The 16461-nt window shown below is 47.7% G+C and overlaps 2 protein-coding genes across 13 annotated transcripts in view; one reads left to right on the top strand and one right to left on the bottom strand.

Moving 5' to 3' along the window:
- The window catches only part of PISD (phosphatidylserine decarboxylase), a 39150-nt gene extending 33797 nt beyond the window's left edge, over positions 1–5353 (top strand). For all 6 annotated transcript variants that reach the window (XM_080986393.1, XM_080986396.1, XM_080986391.1 and 3 more), the window contains 5 exons: positions 52–288; positions 698–836; positions 1077–1214; positions 1849–2009; positions 2990–5353. In XM_080986393.1, coding sequence (XP_080842519.1) covers positions 52–288; positions 698–836; positions 1077–1214; positions 1849–2009; positions 2990–3214 — 900 coding nt within the window. In that variant the 3' untranslated portion in view covers positions 3215–5353. The remainder of the gene's footprint in view (positions 1–51; positions 289–697; positions 837–1076; positions 1215–1848; positions 2010–2989) is intronic.
- Positions 5197–16461, bottom strand: part of SFI1 (SFI1 centrin binding protein) — a 32704-nt gene continuing 21439 nt past the window's right edge. For 6 of the 7 annotated variants that reach the window (XM_080986172.1, XM_080986174.1, XM_080986175.1 and 3 more), the window contains 15 exons: positions 15701–15796; positions 15023–15099; positions 14759–14861; positions 14492–14588; positions 13674–13834; positions 13447–13521; positions 13035–13109; positions 12173–12349; positions 10983–11245; positions 10161–10256; positions 9310–9568; positions 8558–8720; positions 8089–8221; positions 6821–6923; positions 5197–5708 (listed from right to left, as the gene is read on the bottom strand). In XM_080986172.1, coding sequence (XP_080842298.1) covers positions 5601–5708; positions 6821–6923; positions 8089–8221; positions 8558–8720; positions 9310–9568; positions 10161–10256; positions 10983–11245; positions 12173–12349; positions 13035–13109; positions 13447–13521; positions 13674–13834; positions 14492–14588; positions 14759–14861; positions 15023–15099; positions 15701–15796 — 1986 coding nt within the window. In that variant the 3' untranslated portion in view covers positions 5197–5600. The remainder of the gene's footprint in view (positions 5709–6820; positions 6924–8088; positions 8222–8557; positions 8721–9309; positions 9569–10160; positions 10257–10982; positions 11246–12172; positions 12350–13034; positions 13110–13446; positions 13522–13673; positions 13835–14491; positions 14589–14758; positions 14862–15022; positions 15100–15700; positions 15797–16461) is intronic. The other variant, XM_080986173.1, reaches the window with a different exon arrangement.

The following is a 16461-nucleotide window of genomic DNA, read 5'->3' as shown; positions in this document are numbered from 1 at the left end:
CAGGTGAGTGGGTGTCGTGAAGTAGCTCCCATCTTCCTCCTCTGTTTTTAGGTTTCCCTGTACAAATCTGTGCCAACGCGACTCCTTTCCCGAGCCTGGGGGCGCCTGAACAGTGTTGAGCTGCCCACTTGGCTCCGGAAGCCGGTCCTCAGCCTATACATCTGGACATTTGGTGTCAACATGAAGGAGGCTGCTGTGGAAGACCTTCACCACTACAGAAACCTTAGTGAGTTCTTCAGGCGGAAGCTAAAGCCCCAAGCCCGACCCGTCTGCGGTATCCACAGTATGGTAAGTGGCAGAGATGTGAGGGGCAGTGGTGCTGAGTTGATGGAGAAGCAGTAGCCACACTGCTGATAGACACCATCAAGGCCCTATCCCATCCAACCTTTAGAGTTTCTTTGCCAAGTTAACTGCATCAGACCTGATTCACTGGAGCTGATGAATATGGGCTGTTTTAAAAGGCCTCTTTCTGGTGTTTTGATGCTTAATTCTGATGGCTGCTTTGTGGTTTTTATGCCAATATTTTGATTTATGCTTTGGTTGCATTGCGGATTGTTCTAGAACTGTTGGGTTTTTTAAAATCATTGATCATCTTCTGAATAGAATCGTGGGATAGAATTTTTTTAAAAAATTAATAGTGTTTAGAGAAGTGGCAGGTGCTAACACGAGAATTTTTGGTGCTGTTTGCTCCCTGTAGATCAGTCCATCCGATGGCAAGATTCTCAGCTTTGGACAAGTGAAGAACTGTGAAGTGGAGCAAGTAAAAGGCATCACTTACTCACTGGAGTCCTTCCTGGGTCCACGTGCTGTTAAAGAGAACTGTAAAAGCAAGCCAGGTAAGTGCACACAGGCAGACTTTGGGGCTCAACATCATTCCACTGAACTTGGCATCTGCAGAGGACGCAACCACTGGATGCCATGTAATAGCTGCATTGGGCCCTGACTGGGCACAGGCATTGAGCCACCCCTTCCTCTTCCTCCTTGCAGCTGCTTCTGTCTCACCTACAGCTGCTTACGTTCCTGTTTTGTACATTGTGTTGAAGCCTCAAAAACCATTTTACTCGTTATTCTTTCAGCCTCCTCATTCCAAAAGCAGCTGGTAACAAAGGACTGCAATGAGCTCTATCACTGTGTGATTTACTTGGCGCCTGGAGACTACCACTGCTTCCACTCACCGACCGACTGGAAAGTGTCTCACCGGCGTCACTTCCCAGGTAGGCCAGGTTTCCAGAGATACACATGCAGTGGAAGGTTGCTGCTAAACACTGCATTTTAATAAATATTTGTCGGTGAAGTCATGTCCCTTCCAACTCTGCGATTCTGTGTAAAATCCAATGGTTCCTGAACCAAGAGTCATTTGATGCTGGACATCATCCTTCCTTTGAGAAGAAGCATGATTTACCAGGAAGTGTTCAGAATGTAAAAGGCACTGAATGAGTTTGCCCTTTAAAAATAGCAAGTGATCCCATCTCTAAGTCCTTCTCAAATTATTATTTCTGCAGGATTTTAAGTGGGAAAATGGTTGTGATCACGCTTATACTATGAGTGATTGGATTCCCTCCCTCCCTTATTGCCCTTACAAAAGTACACCAGTGTTTGTTGCTCCTGGGTGTCTAACGTAATTTTAAAACTACCAGGTAATAAATGATGTCATACCTTTCAATTTGGGGCTTCTCCAGCTTGCCCCTTTCCACTTTCCAGCCCAAAGCCTCACCTGTGGCTTAATGCAGGAAGACGGTCTTACAGAGCTGAAAGCTGCTTCATTCAAGCTGTTTCTGAGAATTTGCTTTCATCCTCCCAACGGTGGCTGGGGAAATAAAAGGGTGGCTCTCTCCTTGCTCCCCATAGGCTCCCTGATGTCTGTGAATCCAGGGGTTGCTCGCTGGATCAAAGAACTCTTCTGCCATAATGAACGCGTTGTACTCAGTGGCTACTGGAAGCACGGTTTTTTCTCTCTGACTGCAGTAGGAGCCCAAAATGTGGGATCAATCCGCATCTATTTTGATCAGGTGAGTCGAGCCTTTCAAACACTTGAGAAGGAGGAATCATTGTCCCATGTGCCCCCACCATTTAGAGTGCAAGTGGAACGGTGAGGCTTGAACTGTGTTGAGCTGCCCGTTGCTGTCCCACCTTTGCAGTTTCCAAAGTAACTCAGGACCCCAGACCTTTACTGGATAAGGGCCTGCTCTAGACATTACGCAGGAGGGGCCAGAGCTCAATGGTAGGAATGAAAAGGTTCCTAGGTTCAATCATTGGAAGCATCTCTGGCCAAAAAAAAGGACCAGGTGGCAGCAGGTGATGGGAAAGGGCAACCCAATTCCCTGTTGGAGGGAGCTCCCCCTCTCCCAGGAAGTGGACAAATGGCCTGAACCTGGTAAAAGGTTGCTTAATATTTTCAGGGGAGCATGTTGATGGTGGGATCACTTGCCCAGCCTGTGAGCAATCACTTGGGACATATTAAATGACTGTAATAATCCCAGCTCCTGAGGAACCTTAGAACTGTAAAACCATTTCTTGTTGTTAATTCCCAAGTGAGTGAGTGCCCTTACCTCCTTTTGCATAGCTGTATTAATTTTCTTTGTTCTGCTCCCAAGTTTCCAACTTGGTTATGGAACTGAGTGCAACTTCAGTCCTGCAAGGCAGCAGGTGGGAGTGGGTGTTCTTGAGCATCCTGCAAACAATTCATAGGTTCCGGGAAAGAGGGTGGTGTGGTTTTGGCGGCAACTGTGTCACTGTGCATACATGCAAATTGGGCCTTGAGCGAGGTTTTAAGTAGCCTCTTGCCTCGTTGCCCATGGTGAAGAAGAACCTTCTTATGGTGACCAGGCAGGCAGGCACCACCAAAATGCCTCCCTCCCTGCACTTCACCCACAAAGGACTAAAGTAGCCAGTGGTTGAGTAACAAAATGTTACAGGCTTCTTTGCAAGGCACTTACCTGCTTCCCTCCTGGAGTCCTTGTGTAACACCTCTTTTCTTCTCTCCGTGCAGGATCTGCGTACAAATAGCCCCAGCTACAGCAAAGGCTCATACAACGACTTCAGCTTCGTAAACAACAACAATCATGAGGGCATCCCCATGAGGAAGGGAGAACATTTAGGAGAGTTTAATCTAGGCTCAACCATCGTCCTGATCTTTGAGGCACCGAAGGACTTTAATTTTTATCTGAAGCCTGGCCAGAAAATCCGCTTTGGAGAGGCCTTAGGATCTCTCTAGAGACTCCACTGCCAGGGGGGCTTTTTATATGCAACAGGGACTCAATTCGTAAAAGGATAAGTTTCTCTAAGGTGGGAGTATTGCTCAGCAGGACCTGAGTGAGGAAACTAAAGCCCCCTTGTTCTTAGAACGGGGGGTGCCGGCAGTGCATTCCCACCATGAGAGCTGCAGACATATCAGGGATTGTGGCCTTTAAGAATGTTGACCAGGGTGGCTTTTCTGCTTCTTCCCTGTGCCTGTAGAAATAGGCATTTCTCCCCAAGATGCCATTTTCAGCCTGCTTTGGCACCAAACGATGAAGTCTTGGTTGAAATGCTGCAGTCAGAGGGAGGAAGGAGAGCAGAGATTCCTGCTTTCAAGGGATACTGTCAGATTGACCCATGTTCCATATTTTCTAATTATGTCTCTCACCCAGCCGTATTCTCAATTTATGTTTCACACCAGACTGAACAGTCCAATGCCAAAACCAGGAGACTCAGCAGAGTGGAATATAGAAACATTAAAGAGTTCATCTGGGTGTGCCATTGTTTTAGAAACCTCTTATAAATCTGGTACTATCCCTTTAAAACAGAAGTCTGCACTGTATTTTTAAACCTCAAACACTGTGTTCACATTCCACATTTGACTTGATCTGGTTTTTGTTTTTAGGAAGCCTATTTTATTTGTAGCTCGAGCTCACTCTAACCCGGCCATTCTGTATTGCTATTCTGGCCTTAATCTTTTTTTTTTTGGTTTGTATGGGAAATATCTAGTCTCTTGTTAAGCTGGGGACGTGAAAAAAACCCAGATTTTTTTTTCCTCTGCAAAGGCAGTGGGAAGTCTCTTGCTGTGAACAGCAGTGAAAGCCTCTTTCCTCTCCCTACGCAGCTACTGCCAACTTGCCAGAACCCGAGGACTGGGGGAGAAGATCCTGTCAGCCCAGGTCTTCCTAAAAAGCAAAAGGAGTAGTCCTCCTTTTCTCATGTGTTAACCATTTTCCCCACTCTTTGCTGGACTTGCAAAATACTTAAAAGCCAAATTTGCCAAAGCCAGCTTGAGAGTTCTATTCTGAACCTTCATCCCACACACATCTAAGTGGGGTTCAGTGGCAAAATATTAAGCACTGCTGCGTAGACCAATAATAAGGGGAATCTTAAAACTTACTATGCCTTTTTTTTCCTGGGAGGGGATTCATAGAAATTGGTGCCAAAGGGGGGGAGGGCAGTTGAAAAGGGATTGGTTTATTTATGATGTCTGTGTTTTGTTCTTGACCTCAAGAAACCAAGTTGTGAACATGGCTGAGGCTCAGGAGTGTTGAGCTCATTTTGGCTTTAAAACTGCATCCCTCCCCTTAAAAGTCTCCTCCTTATGCTTTTCTTGCTTTAGTCTTACCTTGTACACACACACACACACACACACACACGAGAGAAGCTGCCCCTTTTAATGAGCACAGCCATAAGAAAAGAAGCCAAGGCACGTTTGAAGACGGTGACTGCTAAAAAAAGGAGCAAGTCTTCATCTGAGGCGTGTGCCATTTGAGGCATGGATGTTTCCAATGATAGTGGCTCCCGTCTCTGATGCTGATGAAGGGCAGAGAAGTGGCCTTGGTGGTGATGGCTGGTCATCCATCCTTCCTATCTTTGCACAGTTTGAAGGTGGGTTTTCTAACCAGCTAACTGGCCTCTTTAACCATAGGATAGAATGATGGGTCACAGCTCCTCTATTAGTGCATTATTTAAAAAGGCAAAACTACCCGAAGGGGGTAAACTTTGCTCCATCCATTGCTCCTTCGATTGCTTCCACTTGGCTGCTTTGCCAAGTTCCTCTTTGAGCTTTAATTTCTTGTTACTCTGCTTGCAGAGCGGCACTGAAGGTTCTGCTGCTTACTGAGGACACGGGAATTCTGCTGGATGAACTTCCCGGTCTAGGGGAGGAGATTGTGGTGGGGGCCAGAGGCTGCTGAGAGCCAGAGGAGGTCACATTGATCCTAAGCAAAACGGGAGTTGGTTTCTTAGTGACGCTGTGAATTTCTCCTGCACGGAGAATCCATTTAATTTTTCAACTGTATCAGTAGCACAGTATTTTTGTATGTCAAAATGTACAACTTAAGGACATTAACTCATTAATTGCAAAGGTTTTAAAATAAAAATGAATGACTTAGCGTGGCTGACTTTTTAAAAGCATTTGACTGCTGTAAAGAGACATGCTAACTACCTGCAGTGCAATCCTGTGCATGTCAATGTGACTTACTCCCAGGTAAATGTGTTAATATTGGATTGCAGCCTCCACCAGCGTTTGTACAGCTAACGGGGTAGAGGCTCCTCTGCCACCACCACCCCCTGCATAGCAAAGGGACAACATCCAGCCATCCCACTGCATATCATGCAAACAAGTGAGTCCAAGATGCTTAAGTGCCAAGAGCCGCTCGAATATCCTGGACACGTGTGATGTAGGACTCCATTAGCGGTCGCTCTTCTCCCAGTATGTGCTTGAGGGAACTGATCTTCACTTTCAGCTGCAAAGAAACAGGAGCACAAAGAGAGGTGGTTTGGAGGGGCAGCCTGGCTCAGGCCTCAGCTAGCGTGAGAGGCAGCCATCTGTGCCCCCGAGAAATTATTCCTGGCCTCCCTCATCCAAAAATCTTGCTTTGAGCTACAACACACAATACATGCACAAACTGCTAGGGTAGCACTAGCTCCCAGACCAATCCTAAATGGAGTAGGTCTTTGCAGTTCTTCTCAAAAGCGGTTTGGGTGGTGGAAACTTCCAACTAACAAAAACTTGATTTACTCACAAGCAGATATGCCAGTTTGCCATTTCAAAGCGCTAAGCTGATGCATCTTGATTTATAAGTAAATTTATATTTCCACTTTTTGTCTGCCACATGCAACCACGTACCACAAGTGACAGGTGAGTAAGAAACACAATGTCACTGGGGAGCTTTGCTACAGAAGGGATGCCATCTTGAATAAAATATGGGGGGGGGGGCATGTGAGCCCCACCCCCTTAATCGATCACAAGATGTGGTGCACACACACCATTTGAATGGCAATGGCCATCAACTTTGGGAGGCCCAGCCCCCTCAGATATTTTATGGAGGGTACCAAAGGGACCTCAGCTTGTGAGAGTTTGCTCCAATACTACACCTCCTCCAGAGTCTCCAGAACATGCTGAGCTACCAAGTAGTTTAATCCATACCCTCTAGTTACGAACCAGCATAGTAATACCTGTTGCCGAAAACAAGAAACTAGCATCAGATACTTGGGATACGTTCTTTTAAAAGTGCAACCACCAAAACTTTATGAGAAGCAAATCCTGAAATAGGAAAATCTGGATATTTTGTGGCAATGGGGTGGGCCCCAGAGCAATGCAGAACAGAGAAGCCATGCAAGCCCTGAGGCTCATGGGACATGGAGGCTCCCTCCAGCCTCACTATAAACACTTTCTTGCTCCAGATTTTCACACCATCTCAGCCCTAGAGCTGATAGAATAATGGCAGAAGTGGTGATGGCAGCAAGGGAATAAAGGTTTTACTCTTCTTTGCAATGCCCTTTGGGAAATGTGTGGGCTTCTCTGCAGCCATTTAATTTTGCTTCAGTGGCCGCAGGGAGAACTTCCTGTTTGTACCTGATCCAACTCTTCTTGTACTTGACGCACAACCACCTGTTCTTCATCCCCTGGTCTCATCTCCAGCCACTTAAGCAGAAGGCGCTGCCGCCGCTGGCAGGACCTGGAATAAAAAGCCAGAATGTCATCCTGTTCTGGCCAAATGAAAGCAAGGCCAGGGGTCCAATCCCCACCACTTTCCTCTATTAGGCCCAATGCAACCATTTGTACTTACAGGATTTGCAATGGTTTAAGTGAGCCCTGTGCAAATGTTTCCTCCTCTATAAACCTGTCAGGTAGGTTAACCCAGCCCATCCACTCCAGTTGCTTTGCCTTCACAGTAATGCCCTCTGTCGTTATCTGCAGTAGGACTGCCTTGAACAAATCCTGCCTGATCCCAGTATCTGTCTAAATAACTACTTAATTACAGAGCACTATTGATGTTTCCTTATTGTGGTTTACTGGGGAAATTGGACCATAAGAACTATTACACTGATGGCGGAGGATCTTTTTCTGTCCTTGTGGCCAACCTTCCAGCAATAGGTGGGGACAAAAGGAGTGGGCTGAGCCAAAGTGTACAGGGCCAGGGCTAGTTCACATAAATCTCCCACCCACACATACACACTTGCTCCCCTCCCCTGCAGTTAGGTTTGTGGGGGGAAAGCATTTCAGGAGCAACAGGAATGTTTAAGCACTATGATACCACTTTGAACAGTGATGACTTCCCCCAAATAATTCTGGAAGCTGAAGTTTATTAGGGGTGTCGAGATTGCTAGGAGCCCCTGTTCCTCTCCCAGGGCTACAATTCCCAGAGTTCACTGGGAAGAGGGATGGATTGTTAAATGACTTTGGGAAGCGTAGCTGTGGGAGGGGAATAAGGGTCTCCTAGAAACTCTTACCACATCACAGCTCCCAGAATTACTTGGGGAAAGCCAGTATCATAATGCTTTAAATGTATGGGGTGATTGCGGCCTTGGTTAGGGCATTTTTCACCTTCCCTTTCCTGAATTTGTTCGTGTGGGAAGGGAGCCAGCCCTTGGATAAGCCTACAACTTGCTCTGAAGTAGTCAAAAGAAAGATTTACTGGGCAGTTCTACAAGAGGGCAACAGTTAAGGGAGGCATGGAAGAGTGTGCTAGAGGGGAACTGTGTCCCTGCACCCACCAACACAGCACACTACAGCAGTGGCCCCTTCCAACTAGGATTTCCTGAACCAATCTCTCCTTCCCAGAGGAAACAGAAGCCCAAACACGCATTGCAAAGTGGGAGAAGTAGTGTTTGGCTACGTACTTCAGCTCCTGCTGGTTGTGGTGGTAGAGTTGCATTTTCTTCCCAATAACCTGGAGCTCAGCTCCCAGCTGTTTGTGAACTGCCAGCGCCTCCTGAGTAAAACCCTCTGTTGCCTTTTCTGGTTCTTTGGTTCCTAAAATGAAAAGGAAGACAGTGTGGGTTTTGGAATCCCTCCGAGAAACTTCTGCTCCCTTCTCTGTAGCCTCCATATTAACTGTGGGTCATCTGGGAAGGATCACATCTCAGAGACAAGCCCCCTTACTCTTGTTGCAGAAGCAGCAAAAACGGGAGGGCACACACTTACACCCAGGTAGGAGGACAAACCTCCTGGAAAGCCACTGCACCCTTGTCCTCAAAACAAGCAGCTCACTTCCTTTAGGAAACAAAATGTTTCCCTGCAGGCAAAAAAAGAGCCTTTTGCTATTTGGGAGTGAGAAAAGTGGGTCACTCATAGGACCATCATTGTTACCTGCCCTTCTGCAAGTGGGATGGGGAGGATGGCTCTCTCTCATTGAAAAATCTTCAGGCAGGAGGAAATCTGCCCTTGAGTCTGCCAGCACTTTTTCCTTCCCAGTGGTTGGTCCCGGAGGGCTTGTGGAATAGAGGCCAGGCTGCAGGCCCAAAGGCTCGACCTGAAAGGCAGGAAAACAAGAATGTTATTTAACCCTGTCCAGACACCACTCAGAGCTGTGCTTATGGAATTGGTGTTAAACAAACTGCAAGGTACCCTAAGCCCTTTGTATGGAATGTTCTTATGATAAAAGGATCCCCACCTTAGAAACTGATAGAGGGATAAGCTCTGTGCTACAGAACTGGGCTAACAGAGAGGCAAACACTTCTGAATCTGGAAACCTTCCAGAGTAATCAAAATCAGCAATCTGCCATGCTAGAGGGGGGTTGGATGAAGCAGAAGTGGTGTCCCTGCTGGCAAGTAATGCTGCGATGTGGTCAACCCAAAACAGGCCCTTTTGAGGGTGAAGAGGGCGTCAGGCCAGGATCCACTGAGCAAGCCCTGCTGCTGCATTTTTTTCCTTCCACCCTGGTTGGTGCAATTAGCTAGACTGTGGATGTGGCTGATTGCACCATTCCATCAAGCCTGTCACTGCCAGCCAAGGGTTAGGATTGCAGCCTTAACTGGGAATTTGACTCAGGCAGATCAAGTGAGTGTAAGGCCAGGGCATTACCACTGCATGAAGCAGCAAACAAGGTGTGAGAACTCACCGTTCCTGGCTTCTCTCTTCTCCGTGTCATGAAGGAGGAAGGTGGCAACAGCTCTGGCTTTGGGACGGCTGTGCTATCTGGCCAAGGGGGTGTGCGCAGCACTGGAGCAGGCTGAGGAAGTGGGGGTGCTGAGAAGGGGCAGCTGCTGAACTGGGGTGGAGAAGGGACACTGCTTTGGGCAGATGACAAAAGAGCCGTAGACAGAGCAGATGGGTGGCTTGGAGTCGCTTTCTGCAAAGCCCCAGCAAGGCTTTCTAGTCTAGAAGAGGAAGACAAAGATCCGATTTGTTAGATGTATAAGAATCTGAAGCACACCAAGGAATAATCTGGAAAAATCCCTCTTACTGTTACCTTCCAAGCTGCCAGCATCCACTTTTCTAGCTCAGGCACATTTTAAGCTTTGCTCTACAAAGTAAAGTGGATTAAGTCCACCCACCCACCCACCCACCTATCCCACCCCCAGCCCTTTCCTTTTTTGTACCAAGCAGAAGTTTTCCAAGAATTTGGAGGCATCCACAAGATTCCATGAAGAATTGTGGCCATGTAGCTTTATGACTTGCATCAGAGCTTCTTGTTGCAGAAGTCTTGTTTTGTGAGTTTGATATTCTGCTACACTCCGAATTTTCCATGCAATCAAATAAGAAGCCTTACTTCTTATTTCATCAACAGGATGGTTGATGGGCACACAAGTTTATTCTAGTTTGAACATCCATTAAGTACCAAGATGGGGTGAGAATGTCATCCTGGATCTTCCCTTTCATTAGAGGTCTTGGGTGGTGGGAGTAGCCCCTATGTAGTCTTTGTTCTATTCATTAATTTGTCATGTCTGAAAGTTGAACATTCTTCCCTACCCATTCAAGTCAGGACCAGGCAGCTCTGTTCTCTCCAGAGATTGCAGCAGAAAGTCAGGTCTACGGGGCTGTAACCTGCCTTGGCGGGCCGCCTGCCTGTGGGGAGGATAGGAGGGAGGGTTAGAGGCCTTTTTAGAATTAGGGAACACTGAGGTACATACATAACTTTTACACACTGATAATTATGCATAGGAGTGCCTACAAGCATGTTCTCAGCACTAATACTTCTTTAAGAAAAGCAGGTTGACAGGTGGATTTACACAAGCAACTGTACCTATCACTTACAGCCTTACAAGTTTAAACAAAACCAAAGAGCCAGCACAGTTACTCCCGAGGCTTGCTATTGAGAACTGAATAATGATTCCAGTACTTCATGCCACTCAATAATCCTAAGGGGCACAAGCCTTCTTTGCCTGCCCTTTGGCTAGTAATAAAGATTGGTTAGACTAGTCAATTTCAAGAGGATCTTTATTATTATTACAATAGCAAATGACTGCCAGGGAGATGGGCAAATAGAGCCTTAGGGATAGGAGAAGGCTCAGGAGAATCCCCAAAGTTTCATTAAAAGTTTCCTGTGCATGGCACCTTCCCTGCATGGAACAGAGAGAGAGAATGAGATCCGGAGAGTCTAACCATCTGCTGCTGAGTCCTTTTGCTAGTGGCAACTCATTCTTTCCCCACTCTTTAAAATTAAAAGAAGCCTTCCTCTGTGCATATGCAGTGGCTTTCAAAATGAGAGAGGCCACTGTGCAATTAAATTCACAGTTTGGTGGCTCAAGGGGAAGCGAGCGTAAGGAGGTTGCAGCTTTGCCTCTTACTCACAGATCAGTCAGGATGGAATCTCCAGAAGCCTGGAAAATGTGGGCCTGGTGGTAGTTCTGTGCAGGCCTTGCCGTGGAACGAAGGCTCGTTCTCTTTCCAAGATCTCCATCGGCTCTTGAGATTGCAGCAGGCACTGGCACTTGGAATGTCACTCGCTTCTTGAGAGGGGCCCCCGGAATAGACAGGCTGGGTTTCTGGCAGAGGGCCTTTAGTTTCCAGAGCATGGCGCACCGGTAGACAGCCTGGTGACGGTGGCAGGCGATCTGTGAGTGCAAGGAAGAAGCACATGGCAGGTTGGTGGAAAGGTGGTGCTGCAAAAGGAGAGGCTGGGCAGGGAAAATGGAGAGAAGGAGCTTGTTAATTTCTGTACTTCTTGGGGAGCCTTCAGCAATCTGGTGTCCTTCCAGATGTTTTGGACTACAAATCTCATCAGTCCCGGCTCACAGAGCCATATGATGCAGGGGCTCATGGATGTTATAGTCCAGAATAACTGGAGGGCACCAGGCTGGGGAAGTCTGGTCTTGAGAGGAGGAGGATAGTTGTATAAGGAGCTCCTCTGTAGTCAGGAGGACAGTTTTGAATCTGGAGGAGCAGCAGTCTCTCCCAAATGCTTCAGTCCAACATAGCATGTCAAAAAATATTAAGAACAGAGACAAAGGAAGAGTGGGGCAAGGTGTGGGCCAGGCACACCTGTGATGATGTCGCTCTCTGGCTCTGTAGTGCCCCCTAGAGGGAGAAGCTGGGCAGTGGACCTGACAGGACGTATTGTGCCTATACTTGTCCCAGGAGTACCTGTGAGAGGGTGGCGTGTGCTTCTATCTGTTGCTGTGGGGTGGAACCCATAAGGGATCTGTGCTTCCTGCTTATGTACAGAGAGGAGAAGCCAGCACAGGCAACAACCAAATATTTTCAGAACACCCTCTATTCTGGCAATTAAAATTTGTTTAAAACTGTTTTTAACATTGTATTTTAAATTATTGTGACATGTCCTGAGACCCTGGGGCGAACAGCAGGTAATAGAGCAAATAATTGTTAGTCATCATTGTGGATCTGATCCATCTAACATGCAAAAAAGAAATCACTGTGTATGAAGCAGATATCAACCTGTTGCGAAATAAAATGGGTAATGATGATAAAGTTGTACAGATGTGAAATGAGAGGGAGCCACAAGAGGGGTCCCGTTCTTTTACCTTCACCTGATGCTGGGCCTGCAAGTGCCCTTGGAATTCCTTCATGCCAGCCGTGTACCTCAGGATGCGGGTCACACCCTCCCGCAGCAAATCAGCCCGGTAAATCTCCACAGCCCTTTCGATCCGACCTTTCTTGCGCTGCTGCTCCAGGACAAATGCCAGCCAAGCATCAAATACCTGCAGGCAAGACACATAGGTGGCAGTGGCCGCACAGCCTTTCGTATTCATCAGTGACAAAGGAACCAGCAAAAATTCCCTCCAGAGAAAGCAAATAGGTTCAAGGAACTCAAATACACATGCCAGTGCTTTTCTTTTTCTTTTTTAAGCTCTCAGAATTTCAAGTATAGATCCAAAACTGTCAGCAGTGTGGGAGGTGGTGCAAAAACATCCACAAGTGAGAGATGGATCGTCCCTATATTCTTGAAAACATTTTTATGTCTGACATATGTAATGGAAATACATATATTAGCTGCAACTGCTGTGCTCCCTCTCAAGATATGATGCCCTAGGCTGAAGCAGCTCCCTAGCCCTGCCCAGAGGTGGAAGGCCCTTCGATGCAGTGCTGCTAGTGACAGAGATGGCACTGCCCTCCACGGCTGCTGGGAGATGCACAGCTGCAGCTAGAAACAGAGCATCCTGTGTCTCCACCCTCCTCCTCCTCTTTCCTTGGTAATACATACTTAACCAAACTGCAGAAAGCTCCCTCCCACTCCCACGCATGGAATGAGCTGTGTGATTCTTTACATCCTGGCTTTGCAATCCAGCAAAGGGAGAAAGAGAAGGCAGTCTGCTTGCAAGCAGAGCTGCTCCCTCCAAACAGGACCACATGAATGCACCTCCTCTCTCGCCTGCCAAGACTGACCTTGCCCTGCAGGGACATGGACCAATGCCAAAGCGCCCGCATGGTTTCCTGCCGCTCCCTCTGCCTGTACGCCAACTGTTGGTGCAGAAAGAAAGAAAGACCATGTGGGCCAGGTTAAGGAGGGAGGGGGAAATCCCAACCCCAGCATAGATACAAGCTATGAAGTTCTTTTGCGTTTTCAGCATTAACTGAAAAATTATTCTCGTTTGTCCCCTTTCATCTCCTCTGCACCTAGGGCGAGGGTTAGGGGAGATGCTTTAGTTGAACTCCTTTTTTCCTCCATCCCACAATATGGTTTCCCATAATGCCACATGACGGACACTAGTCAGCAGCCTCACTCTTCCATCCCAGCCTTCAGATGGACTCACTGCAGTCAGAGGCTGGAAGGGGAAAGGGATGTGTCTGACCTCACCTGTGTCTTCCAGGTTGAGAAGCAGGTAGAGGAAAGCCTCCGGGCCATCAGCTGATCTCCTTGTCTCTGCAGGAGCTGCAGGGGGAAAGAGGCACAAGGGTTGCCACTCTGAGGCACAGAACCCGGCCCTTTCCTATGAAAATGATCAGGCTGTCCTAGAAAGCGTTCCACACATCTGGTTTACTGCTTCGTACCCTCTGGAGATGGAAATCTGCAAATTTCCTCACCATCTTCCTTATGCACTGGAGGTGATACTGCTTCCACCTGGCCATGCACTTGCTAAGCAGCTGTCTCCCATGGTGCTGAGCTGCCAAGACAAACTGCCCTCTCTGCTTAGAGGACTGAACGTAGGACTCCTTCCAGCGAAGAAACATTGCCTGCAGCCTCACTGTCCAAACAGGAAGATAAAAAATAATGAGCGAGAAGAAGCCCAGCCCTCCTGCCATCCTATTTCTCAGAGCAGCCTTCCCTAACCTGGTGCTCTCCAAGATATTTTGCCCCACAACTCCCATCTACTCCAGCCAGCACTGGGCATATGGTGCTGGAAGTTCCAGCACTAAAATATCCAGAAGGTACCAGGTTGGAGGAAGGCAGCTCACTAATAAACAACACAGCACTGCAACAAGTAACACTGAGGTTGGAAACCTGGAGAACAGTGCAATTCTGTATTGGAACCCATGTACATAAAAGCTTTGTGGACTTAAATTTTACATAGATGGTTTTTAGATTAACCTTCAATTAATTTTTTGGGGTGATTTACAACCATCATATATATCTATATCTCCAACAATCCAGAGCCACACACAAACACACACTGTCCTTCCCTGGTGGATGGCTTTGAAGCTGCTATGCATCCTGCATCCACTGATGCATGGGAAGAATCACCCATCACAGACCTTCCTCCTCCTCTGCTACACGAGGGAGGGGGTATATGGCTGCCATACAAAGAGGCCCAATCCAGTGACCCAATGCAGGAGGAGGCAGAAGGCTAGTATTGGGATCATGTGCCACATTCAAGCAAGCCATACTGCAAATTGTCACTCACCTGCATGCAAATGCTTCCTGGCCTCCGTCACAGCTGCTGCCTCCTGCTGACGATGGTATGCACACAAGGAGGCTGCATCCCTCCATCTGAGCACAACCTAGGCAGAGAAAACAGGGGCGGCAGCATTAAGGACTCCTAATACTGCGTCGTCTTTTACTTCCTCAACTGGAGGCTCAAGGGCATCATGTCATGCCTGAGACACCCCAACCGGCCCAGGGACAAGGGACCTGTACTGGGAGTTTAGCTTTCCTTCCTGATGGGAGTTACCTTTGAGAGAAACGCTCTTCGGTGATGCTCTTCTGCCAGAGCAGCCTTCTCAGCTTCTTGCTTGGATTCTGCAGCATTTTCCTTCCAGGTGCACAGTGCTTGCCTGAGGGCCGACAGAGATTGGGGGGGGGGGAGCTCTAAGCAAGAGCAAATCCTTTCCCTCTGTGAAGCCCAGGATGGGAAAAAGGCAGAGGGCTGAGAGACAGGGTTCTTCCAGGACTGTCAGACCAGGTTGAGCATCACCACAGATTTAAGAAGGCTTACCGTAGCAGCTGCTGATTATGCTCCACCTCCTTTTTGGCTACTTGGGACAGAATGTGCTGGATGTGACTCTGGTAAGCCTACAAGAGAAAAATGTGAAACATTGTTCCTAATTTTCAGATTTTACCAAAGCAGAAGTTAGAGCTGTGTAGCCCACAGGTGCCCCAATCAGAGGTATTTACTGTCAGTCCAGGTTCCCCTTTAAGGAAATGCAAAGGTGTGTTTGCTTGGAAGAAACAGGACATTTCTGCTTCTCTTGGCTTCCCCCCTTCCCCCCGAGGCAGGGAGCCGAAGTGCCACATTGTCTGATACCCTCTTTGCTGAGGATTCTGGCTGATGTGGACCACAAGGCAGCTTCACTGGCAAGCTGCTCCTCTTCACAGCTCAGTCCCCTCCCCTCTCTAAGGAAGGAAAGCATTCCTGATGTAAAGGGCTAACACATTTTCTGAGCACTCCCATAACTTGTCCTTGCAGTGCAGAGCCCCTACCTCAGGACAAGCATTGCAAAGCCCTCTACACATGCCACCAATATGACACAAAAAGGAAAGGTATCCCACATCAATAGGCAAAGGCAACAGTGGATTCCATCCCAGCTCAGCCAAACTTGGTGGTTCTTTGGGGCTGCTGTCCTTGAGCCCAGCCAAGCCACCTGGGGCGTCACAAGTAAGAGCTCAGCCATACCTTCCAGGCTGACAAGGCCCTGCGCAGCACAGCCTGCTGGTGGTGCACATCAGCTCTCACCAGCTTCGTCCACTTCTCAGAGCGGTGCCTCAAGTACTGCAAGGGAAAAGGGGAGCGAAACGTCACTGTGTGGGAAAAAGTGAAGAAAGGAAAGTGCAGCTTCCTTGGCAGGGTGGGATAGCAACCAAGCAGAGTGTTAGACCTGTTCAGATGAGTTAGATCAGCCTTTTCCAAACTGCTACCCTCCAGATGAGCCTCCCATGGCACTTGGAAGCATGTTCCTTTCAGAAAAAAAGCAACAGCTAAAGGTTGGACTAGGAGACATCTCCTACTTCCTTGTGAGAATCATCTTTCTCCTGCCTCCTACAGTGAATGGCTGCAACAACAGTCAAACCATTTTATTTAAATCAACAGCAACAATTTACACTCTGCCTTCAATTGCTGTAATTATCTCATGGTCTCAAGTTCTTCACTTTTGGAATCTAACAGCGGTCACAGGATTTGGTACCCCGGGAATCTTGGATTTCACAATGTTGTTGTTTTAAAGACAACCCTTCTAGCACTCTTCAAAGCCAAAGTGTCAGCAAGGTAGAGTTTGTCAGCATTTGGAGGAGAGGCTGACAATTGTCTCCTCCACCTTCCCCGCTAGCTATTCCACAGCCTCCCTGTCTCTCCCTCATCTCTGTGCCCTTCCCTCCTTTCGTTCCTTTTATCCTTACCAACATTTTCAAACTTCTTTGAGAACATGTGGCAGAGTTATG

The sequence above is a fragment of the Podarcis pityusensis genome, assembly GCF_964106645.2.
Source record: "Podarcis pityusensis genome assembly, chromosome: 16".
NCBI classification, from domain to species: Eukaryota; Metazoa; Chordata; class Lepidosauria; order Squamata; family Lacertidae; genus Podarcis; species Podarcis pityusensis.
The sequence above is the reverse complement of the archived record's forward strand: the minus strand, read 5'-3'. Positions and strand labels throughout refer to the sequence as shown.